General features: G+C 38.5%; 3 protein-coding genes across 13 annotated transcripts in view; 1 reads left to right on the forward strand and 2 right to left on the reverse strand.

The window, feature by feature from the left end:
* The window catches only part of ulk2 (unc-51 like autophagy activating kinase 2), a 34,471-nt gene extending 23,220 nt beyond the window's left edge, over positions 1–11,251 (forward strand). The window contains exons 16-28 of one of the 2 annotated variants that reach the window (XM_058744652.1): positions 1,791–1,940; positions 3,007–3,152; positions 3,272–3,355; positions 4,285–4,556; positions 4,642–4,838; positions 5,906–6,012; positions 6,214–6,348; positions 6,516–6,727; positions 7,465–7,643; positions 7,732–7,850; positions 8,848–9,005; positions 9,088–9,223; positions 9,321–11,251. In XM_058744652.1, the coding sequence (XP_058600635.1) occupies positions 1,791–1,940; positions 3,007–3,152; positions 3,272–3,355; positions 4,285–4,556; positions 4,642–4,838; positions 5,906–6,012; positions 6,214–6,348; positions 6,516–6,727; positions 7,465–7,643; positions 7,732–7,850; positions 8,848–9,005; positions 9,088–9,223; positions 9,321–9,385 (1,960 nt within the window). In that variant the 3' untranslated portion in view covers positions 9,386–11,251. The remainder of the gene's footprint in view (positions 1–1,790; positions 1,941–3,006; positions 3,153–3,271; positions 3,356–4,284; positions 4,557–4,641; positions 4,839–5,905; positions 6,013–6,213; positions 6,349–6,515; positions 6,728–7,464; positions 7,644–7,731; positions 7,851–8,847; positions 9,006–9,087; positions 9,224–9,320) is intronic. The other variant, XM_058744653.1, reaches the window with a different exon arrangement.
* Positions 11,252–12,146: 895 nt separating this feature from the next.
* On the reverse strand, positions 12,147–16,719 carry LOC131554142 (GTPase IMAP family member 4). The gene is made up of 2 exons (XM_058799311.1): positions 14,155–16,719; positions 12,147–13,961 (listed from the first exon to the last, which is right to left on the reverse strand). Exons 1-2 carry the CDS (start codon positions 14,180–14,182, stop codon positions 13,390–13,392), a joined length of 600 nt encoding a protein of 199 aa, XP_058655294.1. The 5' UTR covers positions 14,183–16,719; the 3' UTR covers positions 12,147–13,389.
* A 144-nt stretch (positions 16,720–16,863) lies between these two features.
* The window catches only part of usp2a (ubiquitin specific peptidase 2a), a 29,726-nt gene continuing 18,915 nt past the window's right edge, over positions 16,864–27,674 (reverse strand). For 8 of the 10 annotated variants that reach the window (XM_058799302.1, XM_058799298.1, XM_058799297.1 and 5 more), the window contains 11 exons: positions 25,825–25,875; positions 24,815–24,938; positions 24,617–24,728; positions 24,081–24,191; positions 23,923–23,987; positions 23,272–23,375; positions 23,093–23,173; positions 22,924–23,002; positions 22,621–22,728; positions 21,675–21,795; positions 16,864–18,036 (listed from right to left, as the gene is read on the reverse strand). In XM_058799302.1, coding sequence (XP_058655285.1) covers positions 17,961–18,036; positions 21,675–21,795; positions 22,621–22,728; positions 22,924–23,002; positions 23,093–23,173; positions 23,272–23,375; positions 23,923–23,987; positions 24,081–24,191; positions 24,617–24,728; positions 24,815–24,938; positions 25,825–25,875 — 1,032 coding nt within the window. In that variant the 3' untranslated portion in view covers positions 16,864–17,960. The remainder of the gene's footprint in view (positions 18,037–21,674; positions 21,796–22,620; positions 22,729–22,923; positions 23,003–23,092; positions 23,174–23,271; positions 23,376–23,922; positions 23,988–24,080; positions 24,192–24,616; positions 24,729–24,814; positions 24,939–25,824; positions 25,876–27,674) is intronic. The other 2 variants (XM_058799304.1, XM_058799307.1) reach the window with 1 other exon arrangement.

The raw sequence follows: 27,674 nt of genomic DNA on the forward strand, positions 1-27,674 counted from the left end.
TTAGACAAGGATTTTAGCAGGTTGACATTTATCAGCCCAAAGATACAGAGTTCACAGTCGAGTCCGACATGCAGACAGGAATATTAACTCTGGGTAAATCATCTTGATCCTTTTTTGTCTGTTTGCATCATGGAAATATGGAACTACGGATTAGCACACTGATCCGTTGGTTTGTTGATGTCATTGGAGATATTTTTGGTGGCTTCCACTCACAAACTGCTAAAAGCTGGTGTGGCTCAGCGAGAGGTGAATCACACGGCTGGTGAATGAGTCCTGTGGGAGCAAACGTTCGTGTTGTTTGTGCTTCTGCCCTAAGAATAGACACCCTGCTGTCATTTCTTCCCATCTGCATGTGATCCAAAACTGTTTCCACCCCCTTTACTTGGGAACCGACCTCTATTTTTGTTCAGAGGTGCAGAATTAAATGTCCATTGGGTGTTTTGTGACTAGACGGTTCAGTTATGTAATGGATCTGACATGAATTTTGCCAGAGCTGACAGAGTGACAGTTAAAACATTCATATGCTGTGCATCTTTTGTCTGTTAGTCATGTAAAACAGAAGCGGTTTTGTTTTTGTGAGAGTCGGTGCACTTCCTTCTGCTCTGTGGCTTTTCTGTTTCCCTCTCTTGTAAAAGCAAGACATACTCCACCTTCTCTGTCTCCTCTCTTGTCTATTTATACTTTCACACATACACACTAAAGACCAAAAGGTTGGACACACTTGACTGATTTGCTAAAAATGAAAGTAAACAAAGCATTTGTAAAGAGCATTAAATGATGGAAAAATTCATCTAAATGTAAAAATAGTGGAAATGAAGATGATAAATTGTAATATAAACTATTTATACACCTCTGTTCAGAAGTTTCGGGGTAAGTAATATTTTTTAATGTTTTAAAAATGCTCACTTTTTTTTTTTATTGTGAAATATTTGCAATTTAACAAAGCAATTTTCTACTCAGGAAACATTTCTTATCGTTGTTGAAAAGTTTTGCTGCTTAATATTTTGCATTATTCAGTGCATTTAAAACAACGTTATGCCTTTAATTCAGCAAGGATACATTAAGTTCAAAGTGAGATCAAAAGTTAAGATCAAAAGTGACAGTAAAGTATTAATTTCTTAAAAAAAAAAAGAAAATCATACAGAAAAATCTTTTAGCCTCGTCAGTTATGTCCTGTTTGTTTTGCTGTGCCATGCTGAACTGACTCTGGCTCAAACAAAGAAACTCTCTTGTGTTCATTTGTCGTGCAGCCTGCTTAACCGTTCACGTGTTGCTCACACTCAAACTCCTCCCTCACTCATTACATAATGCAGGAGTATGGAGCTCAAAACTTTCTTTTTTCACTTTTAGCTCCCCTTTCTTCTTATCAGACCTTTGCATGGTGTGCGCACACCCCCCATACATGACCCAGTCATGACACCTTTAAAAAAACATTTTGTTCCCGATAGAATGAGAATGAGTTGTTTTGTTTCCTTTGTCTGAGACTGGCGAAGGTAGGTGGACCTAGCACGTGCCACTGTCTGAAAGCACCGCCCATTTCTCCTCCCTCCCCCTTACTGATTGGTCAGGGCTTTGTGTTTACACTGTAGCTCCGCCCCATGTGGTTCGGCCATGCCCTTTGAGCAGAAACAGCTTTGCTTAACTCATTTGACAAAGTTAAAAGCTTCTCGCACTTTACATTTAGTGATCGCATGTTGAAAAAAACTTCTTTTTTTAATAGTTTTTATAGCATAAATGGGTTTAGAAAAGCATTCTGACTGGATTGCAACCTTATTTTCTGGGTTTCTCAGGCCACCGCAGCCATCCTCTGGACAGACCCCAATGGTATCACCACGAAGCGAGACCACGCCGATACCTGTGCCCACACAGGTACGAAACTACCAGCGTATCAAACAGAACCTGTCCAGCAGCCCGACCACAACACTTTATGGCTCTCCCAGGTAAGACATCCAACAACGGCAACAATAACTCTGCTAACTGCTTTTAGCGACATGATTGCATCAGTTTTGTATGATCATCTCACTTCAGGGAGAATTTGCTTAGTGATTCAATGGATTGTCTTTGGGAACAGGTGGGTTTAGGGTCTTCAGGCAGGTGACTAGCAGACTCTGGAGATTATGGCTGTTGCACAGTCCCTTATTAGTCACGCCAGACCTCAGCAGCTGCTTGGCCTACTTCACTCTGACCTGCCCTGTGTCTCAAAAAGTGATTAAGCTCATCACGGCAGCCTTGCTGTCCGTGTGCCCAGGGCTGGACTGGCTCACATTATCTCACCCTGTTAGTCAGCTCGGTCACCGTGCTGGTGAAGTAGCCCTGGGCACTGCTTGAGACCTGATTTATGAGTCTTGATTGTCTTCCAGGTGCCATTCACTGAACTATTTAACATTTCTGAGCTTATCAAGCTTTGACAGGGGATTTTTGTGTCGTTAAGATTATTTATGGATTGTTTGGGAAGGCAGGAGTATTGAGAAGCTCACTTTTAGCCAAAGAAAATACCAGGAACACCTTCCCTAAGAACTCTACAGACAGAGGATATTCTGCAAATTCTGTGTTTCATATACAGTCATGTAAAAAGTATCTGGACATTTTAAAATGAAAAAAATTCCTTACCATATAAATGTTTGGGGTTGGAGTTTTTAAAAAGACGTCTCACTAAGGCTGCATTTATTGACTCAAAAATACAGTAAAACTGTAAAATTTTAAAATATTACTACAATTTAGAATTACTGTTTTATTTTTAATATATTTAAAAAAATAAAATGAAATTTCCAGTGAGCATCATTACTCACTGGAATGACAGTTAATGAAACTACACCTGCATGGTTACTCTGTTGGGACACCAGTGTGAACTTGAGGAGAACTGATGTCATACATCCACTAAAATTACATGGAGACCAGATGAATGCATAACTGCTGGTTAAGAAAAAATGATGTTCATACTGAGGAAATTGTAAGGTTGTCCAAATACTACTACAGAATGATTTTTTGTTGTTTTTATGGTTACAGGTCAGGCACAGTGCGGCGCTCCAACACTAGTCCCATGGGCTTCCCTAAAATGGTGTCTGGGTCACCTAGCCCTGCAGATACGGTCCAAACGGTGGGGCGACGTCTCTCTACGGGCAGTTCCCGGCCCTATTCCCCCTCTCCACTGGGTAAGAGTCCCTGCTCTCATTCTTTTTTAAGTTTATTGGGAAACTGTATTTTCAAAGACTGACATTTCCTGACATGCCTATTTTATGTGCGTCTGTCTGTGTCTGTATTTGTTCCCCAGTGGGCACTATTCCTGAGCAGCTCGGTCACTGCTGCTGTGGACATCCCCAGAGCCACGAGGCACGCAGTCGCAGCTCCTCAGGCGGTGAGTTTATATGTGAGAAATTGACATGAAAAAACCACAGCACTACTGTTTCCTCTTCAAAGTGGCTCCATTAACAGTCCTCCCGGTGGGTCACAGCGTGTCTGCGTTATTTAGGTCTCCATAGATACATCTGCTGGTTATGGCTGAGAACTCAACAAGTGATCAGGAAAAATGCATGTTCATGGGAGCTTTCATGCAAAACCTCTTCAAATCTATAAACCTTCAAACCGTGAACTCAATGATCGTGTCAAAACAGGAGACAAACTCGTTGACCCTGTTGTTTTAGACTTTCAGTTCAATGAAGTTTTATGGTCTCATTTAGATACTGCAGTGCCACCTAGTGGTTGATAATGTAAAATGTAGAGTGCCATATCAATAATATGTTAAAGTAAAAGGGATAGTACACCCAAAAATGAAAATTTACTTTTGAAAAAGTTTACTTACCCTCAGGCCATCCAAGATGTAGATGAGTTTGTTTCTTCATTGGAACAGATTTGGAGAAATTTAGCATTACATCACTTGCTCACCAACGGATCCTCTGCAGTGAATGGGTGCCGTCAGAATGAGAGTCCAGATAGCTGATAAAATCCACAAGTAATCCACACAACTCCAGTGCATCAGTGAACATCTTGTGAAGTGAAAAGCTGCATTTGTCTGCAGAGGATCCACTGGTGAGCAAGACATGTAATGCTAAATTTCGCCAAATCTGTTTTGAAACAAACATACATCTTGGATTGTCTGAGGGTGAGTAAATTTTCATTTTTGTGTGAACTACTCCTAAGTTTTTGTTAGCAGTTGCATTAACTTAGCCTCTGAGTATCTTAAGAACTAGTCTGACTATGAGAATAGAAATAAGAGAATTTGAATTTCTGAGTGAACTATCCCTGGAATAACTTTTTTTAACTAAATGGACACTTTTTATGTTTTAGGTTCCCCTGTGCCGTCCTCTCAATTACTGGGTGCTCGTCTTCAGAGTGTGCCCACACTGACTGACATTTACCAGAACAAGCAGAAGCTACACAAGCAGCTGTCTGACCCAGTTCACCCCACCCCCTCAGCCTACCCCACCAGCCACTCCCCTCAGTTTGGTCGCCCCGGCAACCTAGGCACCTCCCCCACCAAGCTCCTTGGCTCCTCCCCTCGCACCTCTGACTGGTTAACCAAGTCACCGCTGCCCACCATCATTGGCTCACCCACTAAGGTAAGTTTAAGGAGCTGTCAGGTAAAAAGTGTTTCAGGCCTAGATCAAGAGCTTTTGGCATTAGTAATACAATTTCTTCTCATAGGCAACCGCTCCATTCAAAATCCCTAAAACTCAAGCCTCGTGCAACCTCATGGCCCTGGCTTCTCAGCAGGGTATGGCCGACAGCCCCATCCCAGTTAAAACACTGATGGATGGGCGTGACCTCTGTGTACATCACTGCTCAGCATATCCCAGCAGCCGCCAGTGCGCACCAGAGGCCAGCAAGACTTCCTTTGGCAGGTCGGCAAAATCTTTATTCAGACAATAAATTAAATTCTGATTTAAGCAACAAAGTTTTAAAATATATTATGTAATATTATACATATACTACTGTTCAAAAGTTTGGAGTCAGTAAGTTTTCATAATAAATATAATACTTTTATTCAGCAAGGATGCTAAATTGATCAGAAATAAATTCATTTATGTTGTTAGAAAATAAATCTGTTTCAAATAAATGCAGTTTTTTGAACTTTGTATTGGTTTCCATAAAAATATTACGAAGCACATTTCAGCATTAATAATGTTTCGCAAGCATCAAATCAGCCTATTAGAATTCTGAAGGATCATGTGACACTGAAGACTGGAGTAATGATGCTGAAAATTCAGCTTTGCCATCACAGGAATAAATAAAAAACTATATTAAAATAGAAAACAGTTCAATTTAAGAATATTTTGTAATAATACACTGTAATAATATTTCACAATATTACTATTTTTACTGCATATTTTGATTAAATAATCAGCCTTGTTGAGCATAAGAGAATTCTTTCAAAAACATTTAAAAAAAATTCACCCTAAACTTTTAAACAGTAGTGAATGAAAGTATTATATAGCTAATGAATAATGAACATTAATTGTTTGAGGTGTTGAATGCATTGTGACTTTTTTTTTTGTTTTGGTTTATTTTCTTGCATGTTGGTCACACCACATGTGATTTGTTTGTTTTTAGAGATTCATAATATTTTAACAAAATGTATTATTCATTTTTGTAGAAAGAGAGTTATAAGATTTAATATTTTCTTTTCAATAATTAAATTCTTTTAATAATTGAATAATATTTAGCTTAATTATCTTTATAATATCAGACAGTTGGCATTTATGACTTTATGTCCCACAAAAGCATCACAAACCAGAAATTAAAAATATGATCATAATATAAGAAATGCACTGATGCCATTGTTTGCATTTTTTATGTATATTCAAATGAATTAATAGATTTGGACAAGACGTAAGTGCCATGTCACTGACCACTGTGTTAGAAATTCTAAATGATTTTAATAACAAGCTGAAGCTGTTTTTTTCGTCAGGTCTGTAAGTGCTGGTAGACTGTCTGAGCCGGTGCGGATCACTTTGGGAGGACAGCCTTACCAGGGCAGCACAGACAGCCTCAACACAGAGAGACCCATGGACACAGGTAGCCCCCTTTCCCCCTTTACTTTGCTACAGCTTTTTGTAAAGTCCAGTTTGTCATTCCGTTATTATTTTATTTCTATTATACGTAACCCCACTGACATCATTTGAGCTTCTCCTGAAAGCTTCTGTCTTGCATGAAGCGTTCTGATTGGCTGCCAGCGTTTGTATGTGTTTTGTGACCCCTGTGTGCATCGCTCCCCAGCCCCAGCAGGGACTTGCGGTTTGGCAGCAGGCGGGGCAAGTCCCCGCAACGTTGTGTTCACGGTGGGCTCGCCCCCCAACAGCAGCACCCCTCCCACCTGCAGCCATCTTGCCTCCCGCCCGCGTACCACCTCAGGTGAGGGGCTTCGTCTCATAAACCTGCCCTTCATTGCTTCAGCTGCCGCACTACGTGTTTAGTACCTGTGCCACTGTTTTAAAGACATTCTGATGCATGATGGTCAATAGAGTCCTAAGACTCTATATAGACTCTGTGGCTGATTGTGTGTGTCTGTGTGTCTACAGTAGGCTCCAACAGCTCGGCCGGCTCGCTGTGCTCCACCAGCGGTAAGGTGTACATGGGCTCTCCCCCGGGCATGACCATTGGCAGCTCCCCACCAGGAGCAGAAGCGGCTCCCAGCAGTCTGCGCTATGTTCCTTACGGCACCTCCCCGCCCAGCTTGGATGGATTCATCACCTTTGAAGCTCCAGAACTTCCAGAGGAGACACTGATGGAGGTGAGAGAGCTAACATAGCTGGAACGGCCAAAATGATTAGAACACTAGTATTTTCACCAGCTAAAAATGGTTTGAAGTCAGTTATTTCTCTGTTTTGCTATAGTGTGTCAGTAGGAAATATCAGTTTACATTTCCAAACATTCATTTTGCCATTAATTGTAATAATCCAGTGATTTTTGTTTGCACAAGGAGTCTGACAACAGCCAGTGCTCCACATGATCATCATCCAGTTTGTCTGGAATGATATGAAGAAACAGAGCAAACTGAGACAGACTAAATCCAGAAAAATGTGGCAACGTCTCCAAGAAACCTACCTGCAAAGCTACAGTTCTGTTAAAAGTTTTAGGCACTTGTGTAAAATAGATTTTCTTTATCAGTTAACTTCTATTAGCTAAATTAAATCAACATTTGATGTGACCATCCTTTGCGTTTAAAGCAGCTTTTGCCACAGGCGCATAGTTTTTCAGGTAGCTTTGCAGGTAGGTTTCTTGAAGCATCTTGGAGACTCCTTGTGCAAACAAAAATCGCACTGGATTATCACAATTAATGGCAAAAGGAATTTTTGGAAATGTAAACTTATATTTCCTACTGACACATGACAGCAAAAAATAGACATAACTGACTTAAAACCATTTTTTAGCTGGTGAAAATACTCGTGTTCTAATCATTTTGGCTACCGATGTATAAAGGTAGCTTATCTTGGGAAACACTAACATGCGTGTGTTTCTGTTGAGCAGCGTGAGCACACAGACACGCTGATGCACCTGCGGATGATGCTGTCCTTTACGGACTGTGTGCTGGAGATCGCTTCTCTGCGGGCCGGAGGACCTGATCTGGGTGCGTCCGCCGCCTCTCTCTACCCGCCCCAGGACAGCGTGGTGGTGGATCAGATCAGTCAGCTCAGTAAGGAGTGGGGGTAAGAAGTGTGCGCACAAACACGTGATCTTTAACAATGAGAGTTCATAGTATACAGTATGTAACACTTTGGTCATGGTCTCACACAGGCAGGTGGAGCAGCTGGTGTTGTACATGAAAGCCGCGCAGCTGCTGGCCTCCTCACTGCACCTGGCCAAAGCTCAGATCAAATCTGCCAAACTCAATCCATCCATGGCCGTCAAACAAGGTGAGCTGCTACATTAGACTGCTTTGCTAAAAAGAAGTGTACATGTATAGTCAATTTGATTGAGTCAACCACTTGCCCTGAGCATTAAAAGAATTTATAGGAATTACCAAGATAAAGAAAAAAAAAGGAAATATGGGCCTGGATTTTAATACAATAGTATAAGAAAATATTGAGGAAAAAATAGCAAATAATTTTAAATAATAGTAAATAAAAAATGTGATAAATATGTATGCATATATGTAATTATTTAGTTATCTTATAATTTAAAATAAGACAAAACTAAAATAAAAATAAGACAAAACTGACATTTTTATTTAGTCATTTTTAAGGACACGTTCTTGTAAAACCTTTATATACGAGGGTGTTTTAAAAGTGTGATTTCTAGATGCGGAAAAGTTCTGAAAATAAAAATGTAAATGGTTGTGGGCATTTTTCAAATGAATATACATTTTATGTTAAGCTCAAAAATATTTTATTGTGTAGAAATTAATATTTGTAAGCAGAAAAATACTAAAAATAAAACAAAATAAAAAATAATAATAAAAAACTAGTTACAAATGACTAGAAAAGTTATGTGAATTAATTGGTGTAAATGTGTAAACCCTGAAAACATTCAGCTATCGAAACTTCTGGAGTTTTTAAATTTAATATTCTGAATGAATTAATTGTTTTAATATTGTGACTTTTTGTCTGTAAATAATGTTTAAAAATGCAACTTAAATTTTAAAAACCTAATAATTAGAAATATTGGCATAAGCAATGAAATTACTAAACTAAGTACTTAAAATAATGAGAAAAAAAAAAAAGCTAAATAGTTTTGTGACTGTAGTTTCCGTAAATAAAGTTTTAAAGTCAGCAACTTTGTCTTTACAGCAGAAATACCAGAAATATCTTGGTGGGCCATCAACTGTTATCCTGGAGTCAAAAACGTCGAGAACCGCCGATGTAGAGTAACAGATGAAATTAGCGAATAACATATCTTGTCTCTGAATTCCAGTGGTGAAGAGTCTGAACGAGCGCTACAAGAGCTGCATTTCCCTGTGCCGCCGCCTCACGGACAAACTCAACCACTTCTTCTCTGACAAGCAGCGATTTGTGGACGAGATCAACAGTGTGACAGCTGAGAAGCTCATTTATAACCACGCTGTAGAGATGGTGAGTAAGGATGGTCATGGCGGCCTCACTTTGTTGCGTGACTGAATGAGTGGTTAACATTAGTGTCATGTTTGTGTATCAGGTGCAGTCGGCTGCACTAGACGAGATGTTCCAGCAGACAGAGGACATTGCATATCGCTACAACAAAGCCTCCATGCTGCTGGAAGGCCTTTCCAAGATCCTCCAGGACCCAGCTGATATAGAAAACGTCACCAAATGTGAGTGAACTGCTTCCATTTCATTATGATTGTTTACTAAACAAAGCTGGAATAAAATGCTTTTAACATCTTTTCTCTTTGTGTTTGTTTTGTACAGACAAGGCGAGCGTGGACCGGAGGATTTCAGCTTTGTGTTACTGCACCGTGACCCTGTACGAATAAAGAGCAATGATCTGTAAAATCTTGGCCAGTGCTCTCACTCCAGGGACCATCATCTTCTCAAACCCTAGAGAAGACTAAACAAATCCCTCATTTTTGTTTCGTAGCAAAGCACTTTCAGTTCCTTTTGATTCCTTTCAATCACAAGCAACAGACCAAGTATTACATTTTTTGCAGATGACATTTTGAGAAGGATGTGCACAAGTTCACTACCAAAGATGAAAACTAAACGGAGACTTTATAGTATGAAAAAGCCGTTGGACCTGCATTTGGATCCATCTTCTGTTTTTACAAGTCTTTTCCCTTTTTTTTTTTTTTTTACTTGAACTAAAGGGATTTTGGACTGGGAATCCTTGGAGGCCCAGCAAATGAACATCAATGCAAATCAGTTCATCTTATTGTTTTATACCGCACTCTATTGCTCTGATTATTTATTGGATTTTTAGAATGATATGCTAGTGTTATTGATGATAGTGTTGAAAGACGACATGGGCCGGATGTGAAGCCCAAAGTTGGACTGTAACTTCTGGTACCACACACATACACAGTCACATGGTTGAACTTAGGAGGAATCTGTAGTATTTACAAAATCAGCTTTGAAGCAAATGCACTTTATTGAGGCAGATGTGAAAGACGCTTGTCCCAGAACATCTGGCAGAAGGTGGAGATCATGATTCCTCTTCCTTCTCCAAGGCTCTGGTTCCGTCCCATCTCCATATCTGAAATCCTCTGAAAATGAGTGTCTGGAAGGCCCGTGAGCATCAGGTTGGTTGGACATTGGCGCCACATAAGAGCCTCGAGGTGAATCATCCATAATGGTCAAAATACTTGAGTAGTTACTTACCTTTTGATTCAGCCGTACTGAAACGTTTTTATGTTCATATTAATACTGTAGCTTTTTTTAACCGATGTGCGTGAGCTGTAAATACTTGTACATTCTGCATGTGTGTGTTTTTATTTTGGAGTGAATGCGAGCAAGCACAGCGTGATCGAAGAAGGTGGATGCTGCTGCCACCATCCCTGCCTCTCAACTTAAGAGCACAAGATTTCTTTGTTTTTAGGGGTTTTGTTTCTTCGTAGAGGCAATAGACGCCGACAACTTCCACAGATTCTTCGAGGCCTCACAGAAAGCTCAAGACCTCACTTTGCATGGCAGCTCTTGATAAACGCCCGTGAATATCTTGTGTACGAATAATACATTGACTGTGCGGGATGTGGATTTTGCAGGTAAATGGGATAGAGCCACTGCCAGGCTCTGCTTTTCCCCATTTATCCACTGTGCTCATGACGCTGTTGGTGTAACTGCACTTCCCAGGTGCTGCAGTGGCCAGTTTCAGGATACTGAAGAACTGAAAGCATGACTTTGAGTCGTCTACTTTCACTTGTATATGTTTTTGAACACCTCGCTCCCTCTTTCCTGCACTCTGTCTTTGTTTTTATTTTTAAAACGGCCCCTTGTGAGCCTACCAAGCCTTTACTGTACAGAAAGAGAAGGCTGTTCTGCCACAAATCCATGCATATCTGTAGTTATAGGACTTCCTTATCCAGATCTGAGGAGAACTGTGTACAGATGAACTATTAGAGAAGACTAGTACCGAGCACATGTACCTGTGAAACATTAGAATGTATTTGCCCTTCGTTTAGCACCTTTTCTTTCTGAATAAACGCTTACGACCAGCCTATCACAGTCCGACACGACATGATCACGGCCGATGCAGCCTGAAGGCCCTGCTCCCTTTATTTTCAGTGACAGATGTTGATGTTTTAAATGTTTTAATCAATATGTGTGTTTTACCAAGGGCATCTGTGTTGTCTGAAACTGTAGAAATGCAGTTTTTGTTTATTAAACAGATCAATTTTATCCTGTTATCTGAGTCTCAGATTGTGTGTCGCAAACATGTTGGATTTATAATGCTGTATTTAAAATACAGAGGCAGTACTGAAAGTGCAGCAAAGGTGAGATACAACTAAACAGGCACAAATATAACAGACCAAAGCAATAAGATACCTAAACTACTAAAGTAGCAAATTTGGTTTTGCAGGGCCACGAAGAGTGGTGAATTATTTTCTACGTTAGGCTTACTTTGCTTACATAGGAGCAGTTAATAATCTGGACACAGAAATATTGATGGAAAGATGTTCACACATAACTTTGCCGACACAGTCAAGACATGTTTACTTTTATTAATCCAGTTTGGAGTGCTGCTAAATCCAGGTAAATTTATACAAAGTGACAAGTGGACGAAGTTGACATTCAAAACTTGCGTCTGAATTCTCATTCAGTTCACATCGAACTGCGATTCTATTGGGCGGCCATCTTTGAAACGCCTCGCGGGCAGCTATTTCCGTTATACAACAAGTCTCTTTGAATGAATAGGGAAACGTTAAATTCTCTAAAACTGTTCACCAAGCTTACGATTAAATTTCATATTTGAAACCACAAATGAATTCTGACAAGAACTGTTTCATAAATGTTTTTATGCTCAAATAATGTTATAAAAGCTTATTTTTAGCATGTGCAGTGTTGCCATAATTGAGGGCGAACTACTACTAAATGCATTTATTACTACCGGCGAAAGGTCAATTAAAAGGCTAATTCAGTCTTCAGATGAGAGCAAGTTTTGTATTTCATTTGGAAACCAAGGTCCTAGAGTCTGGAGGAAGGGTGGAGAAGCTCATAGCCCAAGTTGCTTGAAGTCTAGTGTTAAGTTTCCACAGTCTGTGACGATTTGGGGTGCAATGTCATCTGCTGGTGTTGGTCCATTGTGTTTTTTGAAAATCAAAGTCACTGCACCCGTTTACCAAGAAATTTTGGAGCACTTCATGCTTCCTTCTGCAGACCAGCTTTTTAAAGATGCTGATTTCATTGTCCAGCAGGATTTGGCACCTGCCCACACTGCCAAAAGCACCAAAAGTTGGTTAAATGACCATGGTGTTGGTGTGCTTGACTGGCCAGCAAACTCACCAGACCTGAACCCCGTAGAGAATCTATGGGGTATTGTCAAGAGGAAAATGAGAAACAAGAGACCAAAAAATGCAGATGAGCTGAAGGCCACTGTCAAAGAAACCTGGGCTTCCATACCACCTCAGCAGTGCCACAAACTGATCACCTCCATGCCACGCCGAATTGAGGCAGTAATTAAAGCAAAAGGAGCCCCTACCAAGTATTGAGTGCATATACAGTAAATGAACATACTTTCCAGAAGGCCAACAATTCACTAAAAAAAATTTTTTTTATTGGTCTTAAGTATTCTAATTTGTTGAGATAGTGAATTGGTGGGTTTTTGTTAAATGTGAGCCAAAATCAACACAATTCAAAGAACCAAAGACTTAAACTACTTAAGTCTGTGTGCATTGAATTTATTTAATACATGAGTTTTACAATTTGAGTTGAATTACTGAAATAAATGAATTTTTCCACGACATTCTAATTTATTGAGATGCACATATGAAAAATTGTTTTGTGCATTTTTCAGCAAACGCTTGTCTTTCTGTGGCTCTAATGAAGCCTTATACGCGACACTCATCCAGTGTGCGACCGTGTTTACAAATGCAACAAGAAAACACCACAGCCAGAGTGACAGTTATCACTAAAATAAAACAGAGCTCATTTGAAGTCAAATACAAATCCTAATTACAAATAATTGCTTCACCACACAATCACTTCAGGGAAATCAGGACACACAAACCCAACTAAATTTAATGTAAGCCAACACTTATCCCAGAACCAGAACAAGGCACTCACTTTATTATAAGTCAATAAACCATTAGAATGATTTTGAAACTGTTATTTCAAGCTTAAAAAAGACATATGGGCCTGCACAAGATAAAAAAAAAAAAAAAAAAAAAGCACTTTAACAAATAGCATTACATTCCTCTAAATGTCACTGTAAAGATCTTTTTAGCATCAGTCATATCTATATAAAATGGAAACAAAGAATGAAAAGCTCAAAAATAAACATACAAATATTACATTACATAGGCCTAAACACACGTCCATTCTATGTTCAACCAGTCCTGGCACACACTTGCTTTAAAATGTTAAGCAGCTCAGTGACCTGATTTAAGTCTTCTGAACATTTGTTGTTCACAACATGGTACCGGTGGCCACACTTCCTCAGGATCTCATGCAAAGGTTCACCGTTTTTTTGAATGTGCTTTTCAATAGTGCTGCCTCTTAACTCGTCACCCCACGTGAAGAGCACCAGAGTGTGTGACCACACCATGTCCCCAAGAATACCCAGATATTTCTCAATAGCGCGTCCGTCCCACTTGCTGAAAGAGTCCACTGGGATAACGAGGAGAAATATGAGATATCCAGGAGGGGCCAACATCACACTGCGCAGGATCTCCTGTTTCACCAGTCCGGCATCAGCCAAACCGAAGAGACTCCATCCTGGAGTGTCCACTACAGCAAGCCTCACGCCGTCCACCCAGCCGAATCTCTTCACACACCTCGTCGTCTTCTTCCCGGGCTCAAACTCGCTGCGTCCGAGGATGAGGTCTCCCAATGAGCTCTTACCAGCGCGTCTTCGACCCAGAAGCACGAGTCCCATCAGAGAACCACCCTCTGGATTGACTAACCAAGACACAGACAAGACAGTCAAATCAAAGGTAAGGTACATTCAGATGCTCACAAGAAGCAGACCAAACAGGTTAATAGTCTGTCATAAGACTTTAATTATTAACCCCACCTGGCACCTACCTTGTCAAAAGTCATATAACACTGATTGAGTTCAAATATCCAGTATCTGAAGTGTCCATGAACTTACCATGTGGTGTCTCAGTGCTCACTGCCATTCTTCAAATGTTTCAGTCCATTCCTCAATCCTCCTTCCCAGGAGCCAATCTTTGTCACATATATCTGCTTAACACACAATGAACTGTTTTCCACGTTTCAAAGTTCACTTCTTAGTTCTGTGGAAGTCATTTACATTGTGACGCACATGTTTTGACAAGGAAGGGTCAATCAGGTCAGTTTAGTTATAAAACTGGCCTAATAAGGATTCAGAAGGCTGTGTGGTAGTTTCCACAGATGGGGTACAGACTTGGGTCCCATCACTTTTTTTTGTAAAGTGTTACGACCCTTTAAGACCGTCTAGGAGGTAAACGGAGTAACATTGAGATTGTGGAAAGTCTGTACAATGATGGATGCGGCAAGAGACAAAGCAAAGACATAAACTGCCAACGAAAGTGATTTATTATACAAAGTGAAAAGAACCCATAAATACAAAGTATATTTACAAAAGTATAAGTCATTTAAAGAGAGAACAAATATGTACAAGTTTACAATTCAGGGAAAAAAAAAGAAAAAAACAAAACAAAAAACTACACAAATCAACCCAGGAGAAAGGGTACGCTAGTGACGCCAGAAGAAAGAAACAAACAAAACCAATTCTACCTTATTTAAACCTCTATCCTAACTAAAGGAATAAAAAGAAAAATCTTCAGCGCCAAGCGCCGTATACTTCCCTACTCTCAACTGACAAACAAAACATACAGGGGATGGTGTTCACCTCTTACCTAGGGTTTCTATACACAGAGTTACCTAAATGTTGCACAATGGAAGTCGTACGACATCTTCCCTATCCACCTTCCTCTTGAGTAAAGAGTAAACGTCACAGAGCATCAGCTCATCAAAGCTCAAAGAGCAATGCCATCCGAGTTACAAAGTAACAATCAAACAAAAGTGGCGAATCAAAAAGATGGTAGGGTTTAACTACTGTCAAACAAGGATCTTGGCATAAATCAATAACAAACAAAGCAAAATCAAAACGAGTACAATGACTTCTTTCAGCGTCCTTATATCTGCCAGCAGGAAGTTTTCTGGCAGCTGATAGGTCGGCGTCTTGTCGCTTAATGATGACTGACAGCTTCATGAGCCAATCAGCAGTCAAGGAAGGCGGCCTAAAAGATCAACAGGAAACAAAGAAAGAGCAAGCAGGAGAGAGAGAGAGAGAAACCACAGGCACTCCCACAAGGACATTTATGGACGTAACAAAAGCAATTAAGGCGCAAATCCCGTGTTCTAAAGGTATTGTTATTAGATAAGTTATATAAGGTTTTATCTAATATAAAAGTAACTTAGCATGGTAAGTTACAGTTTTTCTCGATTGCCAACACACTGTAAATGATTCATTTGGCACAGTTTTCCAAACCATTCATACAGTTCTTGAAACAAAGAAACATTATAAATACAGTAGCAGTACTTCAGATGAGAGAACTTTCACTATTCTTTGTACTGTAAACACTGTAGCACACACCCTCAAACTGGTAACTGTTGAATTGATTTGTAGCCAAGTACTTTATAGTAAGTTATAAAGTAAGTTATAGTATAACAAATAAGGATATTACCAATACTGTAATGCAACTTGGCAGAGGATGTTGTATTTATTTATTGCTGTACAGAAACTGACAGGAGATTCCAATGCGTTTATTGTATATTCAGTTGTTTGGTTTTTGGTGTTTATAGTTGTGAGAAAATGGTGAATTGTTTCATGAATTGTGTGTTAGCAGTCGAGGAAAACTGTAATATTAAATTATTAAAACTAAAACTGAAATTAAAAAAATTTATTAAAATATATAAAAAAATAAAATTAACCCAAATGCCAAAAGCATTAATTAACAAAATTACTAAAACCTAAAAATTAAAATGAAAACTAAAAATCATAATTCTGAATATTAATATTCCATAAAAAATACCATAAAAGTAAAACATATTAAATTCACATTACCCAAATTATTACAAGAATAACATTTTCCAAAAAAAAAAAAAAAAAAAAAAATTGAACTATGTTTAACAGTAAATGCAAACCAATATTTACTCTCAAACTAGTTAACCACTACTGAGAGACAGCGTAATTTAGGCTAAATTCACAGCTCTGTTACCACATAAACTAACAATGAAAAAAACTTCTAAAATAATTTATTAATCTTAGTTAATGTTGATTTATATTATTAATATAAAACACTGTATTTATTAATGTTATTTAATGGACCTGAGCTAGTATGGTCTAACAATGAACAGCTATATGTTTATTAACTAACATTAACAAACAATAAATACTATTGCTCATTGTTAGTTAATGCATTAAGTTTAGTTAACAAATGGACCTAATATTACCTTGTAAAATGTTACCTACACCCACACATGTTGGTTTTTATGGTTTATGGGGACTCTCCATAGGCATAATGATTTTTATACTGTACAGACTGTATTTTCTATCACCCTACACCAACTCAACCCTTTACAGGAAACTTTGTGCATTTTTAGATTTTCAAAAAGCTCATTCTGTATGATTTATAAGCCTTTTGAATTACAGGGACACTGAAAATGTCCTCATAACGCACCTTCTCGTTGTAATACCTATGCCATACCCATGTCATTATACAAATTTGTGTCCTCATAAACCACATTAACACACACACAATCCAGAGTGCCCTACGTTTTGATAACAGGGTTATAAAAATGGCAAATAAAACAGTTTTCATATAATATTTAATAGCAAATAAACACAAATTTGTCAAGCCCTATTTTGTAATCTTTTCATTCACATGACAGCTGACAAAACACAAAGGATTGTAACAGTTCATTCTTCTAAAATGTATTCATACATATATATATATATATATATATATATTTACTTTGACTGCTATCGTGTGACTCGTATCACATCGTCTCCTGACCTGTAAGCATAAATAAATGCCGTTCTCTTACCTCTGTTAAAATAACTGACAACAGTAATGGGTCATTTTCAGCACCACTGTATATAGTACATTCTCTATATTGCATCACATATAAAAATATACAGATTTTCTTTTGCAAAACATTCTTTCCATGTTGTTCAATGGCATGAGACCAAGGATCCATATACTGTCAGCATCATCTCTCCTCCCATCCTCCTATCCTTCCGAACACATTTCCATTCACAGCATTTTAAAGATCAGTAGCAGCCACACTGAATAAAAGTCACGCCACACGCCGTTCTCACCACCACCACAGACTTTCACAACAGACTCTCGTGACGCCCTCAGAAAGTGGAGGAGAGAACAAAGCATACACAGAAAAGATGATGGGTGGGGGTGAACGGGACGAAAGATGGTGGAAGAGGTGATGAAAAGAACAAGGTGTACTGTAACAGGCTTGAACAGTGCACTTCTGTAACTGTCCACTAGGGGGCGCCTCCAACCGGTTCATCTCCCAGGATATCTGGAAGGTCATATACTTAAAAAAAAATCCAAAACAAGAATCAAGTGAAACAAAGTTTTTAATATTGAGGCGTTCTTGATCAAGAGGAAGGCGCATTGGGATGAGAGTTTGGTTGCAGTGCATAGAGAGACGTCTGAGTCGGAGCCACTTGGGTTATTGCCTGATGACGAGCTGCCCTGACACACACACACACACACACAGAGAGGCACAAGGACCTCTTTAACACAGTGGTGGAGCGTGAGAGGGCATCGTGTGCACTTCTCCCGGTGGCCAGCAGAGAGCGATGTTCATTCTCTGTGACGGCCCAGAGGAAGCAGCATAGTGTGTAATGTGTCTTCAGCCCAAAGGCTTCGAGTTCACAGTCCGTCTTCAGAGTCCCGCCCGCTCGTAGAACAACACGTAGGCGTCACTGCTGCGAACTTGGCTGGCGGACATTGGCGTGACTCTGGAAGAAGAAATCCACACTTAATATTTGTTGACCATCAAAACATCTAGGAATAAAAATCTAACTGAAAATATAGTTTCAACATCCCAAAAAAATTTAACAATAAAAAAAAAATTCAAGAATCTGCATTTCTAAGTGCAAATGGTCAGATGTAGGGCCCTATGATTTCCACGATGCAGAAAACACGGACAGAATTGCAGAATCCAGTCATAAAAATGGAATTAACTGTATAACTCGCAATTAGGGATGTAACGGTGTGAAAAATTTCTTATCACGATTATAGTGACCAAAATTACCACGATTATCAGTATTATCACGGTATTGTTAAAATGTGGAGATGTTCAAAAAATACTGACACATAAATCACTTCAAGTTTTATATTTAAAAATCAACAAACAACAAATAAAATGACTTTTTGTTTGCATAATCACTAAAACAATAACATTACCAATGATGTTCTGATTTTAAATGACAATTAGACTGACAACAGTTTAATAGCATGTTCAAATATCTAATGTAAATGTTCAAATAAAGCCTTGAAAAAGTTTAATAAAAAGGTAAACCTCACATTTCAGCCTTTAAATAAAGAAAAGGGTTAGTCAAAATGATAATTGATTAATAAACGATTAGGCCTATATGAATTTTATCTGCTCCATAAATAATTCTAGATAACTTATCTGAATTGTTTAAATGTGTAGAATCCACATAAGCTTGTTTTTCAACAACCGGTCAAAATGTACAGCAGGGCATGCGAATTCGGTCAGTTTTTGTCCAGACAGAAACTGCACACAGGCTGAATGTGAATGTAAGTCTCTGTAAATCCACTCTCTGACACTAGGTGGCGCTTATGGAAAAGCTGAATTACAGCTGTTTCCCGTATCATCATATATGCACACAGAAATGTAAAGGTATTCACGGTAACCTGACGTCAAAATAAAAGTTTGGTTTGGAAGACATTATTGTGCCTGTAATATATTACTGTTGTTCAGTAAAATGTACGTAATACTACTACTACTACTACTATAGACTTGGTCGGTGTCGCGTCATAGCTGTGTGGGCGGAGTCAGCGTGGGGGAAAATGATCCCCTTTCCCCTCATTGGAAAAGCATGGTGTTGACCCAGAATGGTCTACATGAAATCATTTCTGCCGCTCGACAGAGCAAGATACGTCGAAAAACTGAGCCGTATTGTGTCGGACTGTCCGTACGGTATCTATGACTGGACAAACGACCCAATGAAATGGCCAGAGGTGTCATTTCCCGACACATTTTGTTACCTGATTGAGTCTCCAGGCAAGAGACAGCTTACTACAAGCCTATACGTGACGGCTTGTGAAAGTAAACATTTGTCGTTTTGTTTTGCTTAATTTTAATAAAGTGATAAAGACTAGAGTAAAAGCCTGTCATACTTTTTTATTGATATATTAAAAAGAATTTCAACATTGACAAAACATAGGTAACATTAAAGGTCTACTGAAGTGCCTTGAAATGCACAGCATTACGTGGTGTGTGCTAAACGTATAGCCTAATCATTTTCTCAAATACACGCCGTAAAATGAAAAAAAACTGTGGTTATACTGTAGGCAACAACTGGTAATAAAAATGCCCAAAAAACACGGTTAGCCTACTATAGCCTACTTTTACTATAGTAATACCATTGTTAATTTTCGTAAGGGACTGTGTATAATAATATGAAATAAATGTTTTAATAGATTATGACATTTACATCACAAAATATCAGGTGAAGGAGGGTTGCTGTATGCCCCATCAGAACTGGGTTGCGGTGCAGGCGGGACGGGACTAATGACAGGTCATTGCAGGGTAAGTAGTCTAGTCTATCTGGAGTGCATATAAATATGAATATTAAGCTTGATATGTTTCATAGGTTGTATATCCGTAACTTCTGTCGGAGTTCTGATGTTGTGTGCTACCCGCTCAGATTTCTAACTAACCAGAAAAATGTAAATACAAAACAGAATTTCTGAGGAGAAAAACAAAACAAAACAATATTTCATATGGGCTATTATAAAAATGTTTTTATGCATGCAAATTATTAGACATGCTTAAACAGAATTTGGTAACAAAACAAAATTATTTCATAGGGCCCTACAGGTCTTTATGAAGCTCAAGATCATTCTCAAATCATCCTGGAGAAAATGATCATCAGGTGGAGTTCATGCAGCTCAAATACAATTCAACTTAAACTTTAATTGTGATGCCTTTAATATAATTTGTAATAAATGAAAACATTATATAGCATTAAAATGGCCAAATATCATCCAATTATTCAGCCAATATAGTATAAAATAGAATATGTGTGTGAGATTAACAGTTGAAAATGTGAGATTGGAAGCATTTTTAAGGAAGCGTGAGTGGGAGGGAGGTGAAGGAGCAGGAGTGAGGGAGGAGGTGGAGGAGGATGGGATACAGGAAAATCACAGCAGCTAGCAGGCGAAATGGAGCTCTGCTTACATTCAAACCGTCAGGGTTACTTCCCTGAAAGCTAATGTATGATATAGTGTTGTCAAAAGACCCGGTACTTCGGTACCAAGTCGGTACTAAAGAAATGAAAACGTCACGGTACCAGGTTTTTTGAAGTACCGGTGGTACCGAGTACCCGTTCAACCCGGTTCTTGGCGTATGATTTCCGCGATGCAGAAAATGCGGACGGAATCTCGGAATCCAGTTATAAAAACGGAATTTACAGTTTAACGCGGAATGTCACGGAATTTGTCAAGGTAGGTCATTACACTTAGATCAAATCGCGATATGGACCAGTATCTGCAAATATTAAGCCGCAAAAGTCGATTCAAATGTGAATCCTGTATGTTCTGCGAGTCTCTGTGTGAATGAATGAACGGCAGAGACCCGCGGTTTTGTTTACTATACACTGAAGCGCCAGTGACACTCGCAGTGATTTCAGCATCTGCCGTCTCAGTGAGGAAATAAATACATTAACAACATCTCCAGAACTGCTCTGAGAGTCACCTCACGAGCATTTTACCGTTTCATTGAGTAAAACCAGCGTCAATTTAAATGTATTCACGGCAACCCGTCAAAAGAAAAGTCCGGTTTAACTAAAGACTTTGTACCATTAGGCTACTATTATTTAGTAGAATGTATGTGATAGGCTACTGCTACTACTGTTGAAAAAATTAATAAAACTTAATTTTTTAAGAAATAATCACTCAATATTTCTTCCATGTTTTAGTTTTAATTTTAATAGTAGCCTAAATCCCCTTTATTTACCAAAAAAAAAAAAAAAGTTTAAATTTCATTAATTAAAAGACAAATTAAATTTGGGTGAAATTTGTTTACTGTTTTTCATACTTTTATTACTTATGAAAAACTTGAAACACAATTTTAAATAAGTATAAAGAATGGCATTGATTTTTATACATTTTATTTTTGACTTTATTAATTTAAAAAAAAAATGTTTTTTAATTAGCATGTTTTTGTGTTTTGCTTTGGTACCGAAATTGGTACCGAGAACCGTGGATTTTCACTGGTATCGGTACCGAATACAAAAATTTTGGTACCGTGACATCCCTAGTATGATATATACCTTTGGGAAATCTACTAGTAGCCTACAGTCATGCAAAAGGAAAGAAAGAGCAGGAGAGGAAGTAAAGCAAGTACCTGGAGTCGTTATATGTGTACCATTCCCCGTTTTCAGGATTGCAACAGTATGCTGTGTAGTGGCCTCCCATAGTCGTGCCTGAGTGATTGGACACTGCATACAAGCTATACACTGCACTACCTGAAACAGAAAGATACACAGTCAGGCTGGAACTAAATAATATCCACAAAAAGTGGTACTTTTAATTATAACCAGGCCCAAAATATATCTCTTATTTTGAAATGTGTATGTTTTATTATTTCTAGCTAGCAATTCAAAAAGATGAGGGAGATAAAATATGCACTTTTACAACATCACCACCCATTATAAAGTAAACACTTTCATAATTCATTAATAGTAGATGACTAAGCAGTGACTCCACATAAATGCATGGCATTATTTGACTGTTAACAGCTCTGAAACTGTGAGCAAAACAACCACGTTTTGACTTTTAATAATCCCATGGAGCTGCTTCTCCACAATTATGGCTTCTCTATCCCCAAATTTAAGACCTCTTAAAATTATATTTAAAACTTTTGCTGTAATATTTAAGACTTTTGTGACCTTACATTGAATCAAATATTTTTTTTAACTATTATTTATAATGTGAAAATAATTATTTATTTAAAACAAAACTCCTAGACCCTTACTGCTACAGGATATGTTATATCACGTTCTAGACAGTAAAGTAATTTTCCATGATAAAATCACTATGAAATATATTGTGACATACTTGTTGATTAGATGGGAGGCAGATCTGAATTTAAGAAAGATTTAAGCGGGTTTAAGTGGACTAAGTACCAGTTTTACCATACGATCCAGTTATCACATTTGAATTAAAAATGATATCAAACAGTTTTTGTAAACAAAATCATTCACAATAAGATCTATAACGTTTCATGCTGAGTGCAGCTGCACATTCACTCTAGGACTGAAATGGCAGATTCTTGGTCTGTCTTTACTCACTGCTTCTGTCAGAGGCGAACTCCCTGAGGTCCAGGTCTTTCATTGGGAAGTTGACAAAAGTGGACAGTTTGCTGGTTCTGATGCGGGCTTCAGAGAAGCGCTTCAGATCTGAACAAGTGAAGCAGTTAGGGAGAAGAGACTCAGCACACTGTTGACCTCAGAGAGACCTGTCACTTCATGCTTCAACCTATCCCATCAGCACATTCCTGCACAAACAGTCCTGATCTTATCTGTGCTTACTGTCAACAAACCGATGCCCCGAGTGACATCACGAAGACATCAGACGGCATTAGAAAAGGATACGAAGAACTAGTATTTTAGGAAACTTCTGAACTGTAAATTTTTTCGTACATCGTCTTCTGGCTTTGCACCTGTAACATGTCTGGATCAAAAAACAGAGGAACGATTAGATGTTTCGGTACATATAAATTTTCACATTATTAAAATGCCAGGAATGAATTGAATGAATTACCGGCTTCTCGTCCCCATCCAGCACGTCTTCTTTAGTAAACAGCCGCATGCAGTCCATTAGGCTCACCTCTCCATAGCCCTTCTAGGCAGAGGAACACCATTAACACCCACTCATTTCTCCCAATGTCCAAAGTGTGCATTATAAAGCCTGCATGTACATGCACATGTCAATGAACTAACCTTGGCGATAGGTAAGGAAAGGTCCCAGAAGGGATCGAACACAGTGGAACAATAGCCACATTCACTGCAGGTCAAAGAGCTCTTCAGCTGGCCTACGAACAGATCTGAGGACAGAGAGAGACAAGGCAGAGTTATGCTTAGTAATGGAGCACAATGATAACCCACAGCTCTTTGATATGTGTATAGTGCAGCGTATACTATTAAAAATAGTAATTTTTGTTATTCAAAATAATGCTGAAATAAAATAAAATAGAAATATTGGGTAACACTTTATTGTATGTTGTTACATGTACTTACTATTATAATAACAATAAATTATGCATAATTACATGCCAGTAACCCTAAACCAAACCCTAATCCCAACACTAAGCATATAGTAAGTGCAAGTAGTTAATTAATATTAATCAATACTTGAATGTATAATTACACTGTAACAAGGAAGCCATAAAATAAAGTGTAACCGAATATTGCATGAAAAACCTTGGAAAAAAATTGGAAATGTTGCCTTGGTTTAAATTCAAGTATTAAAACCTTAAAATAATGACAAAATTACTAAAATGCTAAACTAAAATAAAAACTTAATTTCAAAATATAAAACAATCTTTGATATATAAATAATACTAAAATAACACTGATGTAGTGTATACTTGCCTACGATTTTGCTGTCTTCTCTCTCTAAATACTTAGTCCACATCTTTTTCCCTTTTTCCTCATCACTAAAGAAAATGAACAAGATATATAAATCATGAAATCACACTCACAACATGTCATTTTTCCTACATTGAGGAAAATAAGGACAGTACGCTTACGGCAAGTGATCAAAGTCTTCAATGTTTCCCCGTGGCCGGACCGTGACCCTGTTCACTTCATTGTGCAGGCCGTCTAGCAGGAAACGTAGAAACTCCTGAGCATCCTGTTGACTGGAGAGATAACATAAAAATCTCAATACACAGCACAACCACAGCCAGCTACTGATAAACATAAAGTGAACTACATTACATTAGTAAGACATATGATTTTTACTGATAACCAAGCAATTATATTCCCGTATTAGCTGATAAGCTGATTAAACACTCAATTAAAATTTTATGCTATTTTGTCACACACACACAAAAATGATCGGATGTAAATGCCACAAGTAAAATTAAGCACTACAAGATTTTAATTTACAATTGAAAACCAATACCGAAAGATCAAAACCAATATAGTATTGATTTATTGTAAATGTGTAATTTTTTTACATTTTCTAAATTTTAAAAATTGAATTGTCTGTGTAAAACCTGCTACTATGATACTAAGATGGCCACTTTGAACAGAATAAAACTGCATGTAGGCTGAGACTTACTTGTAGCCCACAAATCTGGGAGCATATCTCTGAATCTGTGTTTTAAACTCAGAGGGACTGACGGCTTCACTGCTTGAAGAAGTCCACATCGTCTGGATAAGCTTGGCAAACTCTGAAGTCACGACAAAGAGAGGCTTTCAGTAGGGTTAGTGACCGCTGTGAAACCTGCAGGAGCTGTGTGGTGGCGAGCGCACTCACCTTCCATGAGAGCAGTGTTTGTGCGGCTGTTGTTGTTGAGGTCTCGGCGGTGGGAGTTGTGAAGACAATAGTCTCGCAGGCTCTGTGTGTTGCTAAGACACTGGAGGATGGAGTTCATAAAACACTAGCGAGGGAAAGAGAGAGATAAAGGAAGATAAATATTTAGAGATATATTTTGGGCTGGTAATTGATTAAAAAATTTAAATGAATGAATTACATGACACGCTGATTATTTAATAAAATATACGTTTATTTTTTAAGCTCCCAAATTAAACACTAAACTAAATTAAACATATTTTTATATGATCAAATAAAATGTTATTTTTGACCAAATGTACTACATACATTTATATAAATATTTATCTACAAATATGACACTGTGTACATGTTCACGAAGCAGAAATCAGAAAAGCAAAGGTAGCCACAAAACAAGTGACACATCGTCTAGAGTTTCACAGCAACAGACTTGACTGCGATGTGTAAGAGTTTATTTTTGGACTGTACACATACTGTTGCTTGGCAAAAGCAAGTTAAGTGAGTGCGAGAGCGAAGAGACATCATGAAAAATAATGTTGCCAAATGGATACAGACAGAGGAATGTGAAAGCGATATGAAAACATTTCTGCTTCTTGCCGCTTAGGTGTGTCAAGGTGTGAGATTTGACAGTTTTTATCTATTTCTAGCATGCTAGATGTGTTGTATTCAGTCTATATATACTATATGACAAAAAATCTGTGTGAATGAGGATGTCGGTCAACAGCGAAGACCTTACACACTTCATTGTTGTACGATTTTTTAATTGATTTGTCTGGTATGTGAGAACACGGGAATGAAATGCTAGAGGTCAAGTGTAATTTCTGCATCAGCAGCACCACCACATCTCCTATAGTTGGACAAACAGGTAGTCCAGCTCGAAGTTTTGAGCCAAAAATGGACAAAATTCCTACTGAAAATAAGTACACACTTTACCTATAAGAGCAGCTAGTGCATCCCTTTAAAAAAACACTTACTGTATTTCCCAGATTACGAAGTCCCACCAGGCCGTGGGCACTCTTTGAGTTCTGAAAAAGAAGGAGATGAAATGTTAACACAGGTCATAGGCTAGATGTCAGCGACTAGTCATACATTATCAAATGGACTGAAATGTTGCTCTCATAAGGTGCAGTCAAATTAGCTGAAATTTTGCAAGGGCAAAAAAAGGTCCAGTCAATAGTAGCTCACACATATGAGACTTTCAAACCTTTCTGTTGGTCAATGTGGCTCATTTAGGTGACCAACTTAAACACTAATAAAATCTCTGTGGGGAACTTTTTTGCCCTTACACAAAACTGAAATGACTACATTTCGAAATTCCAGCCAGCATCATTAAATGTGACCGCACCTCAAGTCAGGTCATTCCAGGAAACGGAGATCTATGTTTCCATATAATCTGTTTTTTAGTAGAGGTGCAAGAGAGCTAAAGCGGACCTGCCAGTAATCTGACACTATGTTGTTTTCTGTCGTGCCAAAGCACGGGAGGGGAAACGTGATCTGCCCTGTGCTGGAACACTGACGAACTTACCTGGTGCTGGCCAGGATGTTCACACTGACCACATTTGTCCCGACCGCCTCAGTGGCACAGCAGTCAATATTTGGGGAACAAACAGTTCATGGCAGAATATATATCACACCAGAAATGTTTAACAAACTCATTAACTGGGTATTATCTAAATCCACGCTTCCATGGAAAATGCTTGTTGAACGCTCAATTCACGGGAACAGGCTCACCAGCCTAGTTTGTCGTACTCTGCTGAGTAATATCAACGCTGCCAAAAATAGCATCCTTTCACATGGGATGCCCGCTCATTGGCTGATTTTTTATCGTCTCGGCGACACTGATCCTGGCAGCCATATTTGACGGCCACAGGATTTTTACAGGCACTAAACTAAGACACCATATGCAAACGTGGCCATCCGGACATCTGCAACGTCCTACATCATACTGTACTAAAACTGAGAAATCAATATGACCGTCAAATGTGGGATACATGTCCTAATGCATGTCAAGGAAACATTTGTACAAAATAGGTCTATTTTAGGTTGTGGTGATTCACTCTGAAGCAGACGTCCACTGCTGTGTGAAATGAGACGATGCTGTTGTTGTTGCCAAAGCAGCTCGTGGTTGCTTCTCAATATAGTGGTACATGTACCCTGCAACTAATAACTTCCTCTTAAGTTTACAACATTTTCATCACTTGGTCTCAGGATGAAAAGTGCCTTTGGAAACTCTGGAGAAACCTATTAAAGGTTAAGCATGATGAAAGTTCTGGGGCAAAGCTGTAAACGTGAAGAACTTCAATTTATTTGTTTTTAACAGTTTCACTATTTCCATGTATAATGAAGCATTAGAACATAATATAACAACTTGATATGGGTTTTTGCCTATGTGTTGTTGATAAAGTGTGATTTTATGTGTCAAATCCTCCTCTATAACACTCTTTTCCCTCTATTTCTCTGGTGGCCGGAGAATGTGGAAGTGGGTCACGGTGTTCTGTTCGGCATTCTCCCCATTACAGAGGTGAGGGAAGACTAATCCTGCTTTTATAACAGCTCACTGTGAGAGGAAAATGTGGAGCAAATACCCAAATGAAACATCCAGACTAGCAGACTTCAGTCATCAGCGTACACTGACCCACATAATATTAGTTAAAGAGCTCTGGTAGTTGGTTTAAACGATTAGATGAACCCGTTGTACTGTTTAGAGTTTATACCATCTCTGTTTTATGTCAACTTTGTCTCCTGTCCAACACTCCCAGCCAAATAATTCCACCCATCTCTTAGCTCTCTGCTGGTTGAGGTTTTCCTTGTAACTTTCTTCTGT

This window comes from Onychostoma macrolepis, chromosome 15 (genome assembly GCF_012432095.1).
Source record: "Onychostoma macrolepis isolate SWU-2019 chromosome 15, ASM1243209v1, whole genome shotgun sequence".
NCBI lineage: Eukaryota > Metazoa > Chordata > Actinopteri > Cypriniformes > Cyprinidae > Onychostoma > Onychostoma macrolepis.

Excerpts from the sequence above, each read along its gene's own strand:
- LOC131554142 (XM_058799311.1), bottom strand. The coding sequence starts at position 14,182 with ATGGCAGTGAGCACTGAGACACCACATG. Across the intron at positions 13,962-14,154 it reads GAGCACTGAGACACCACATG|TCAATCCAGAGGGTGGTTCT; the intron begins GTAAGTTCATGG and ends TGTCTTGGTTAG.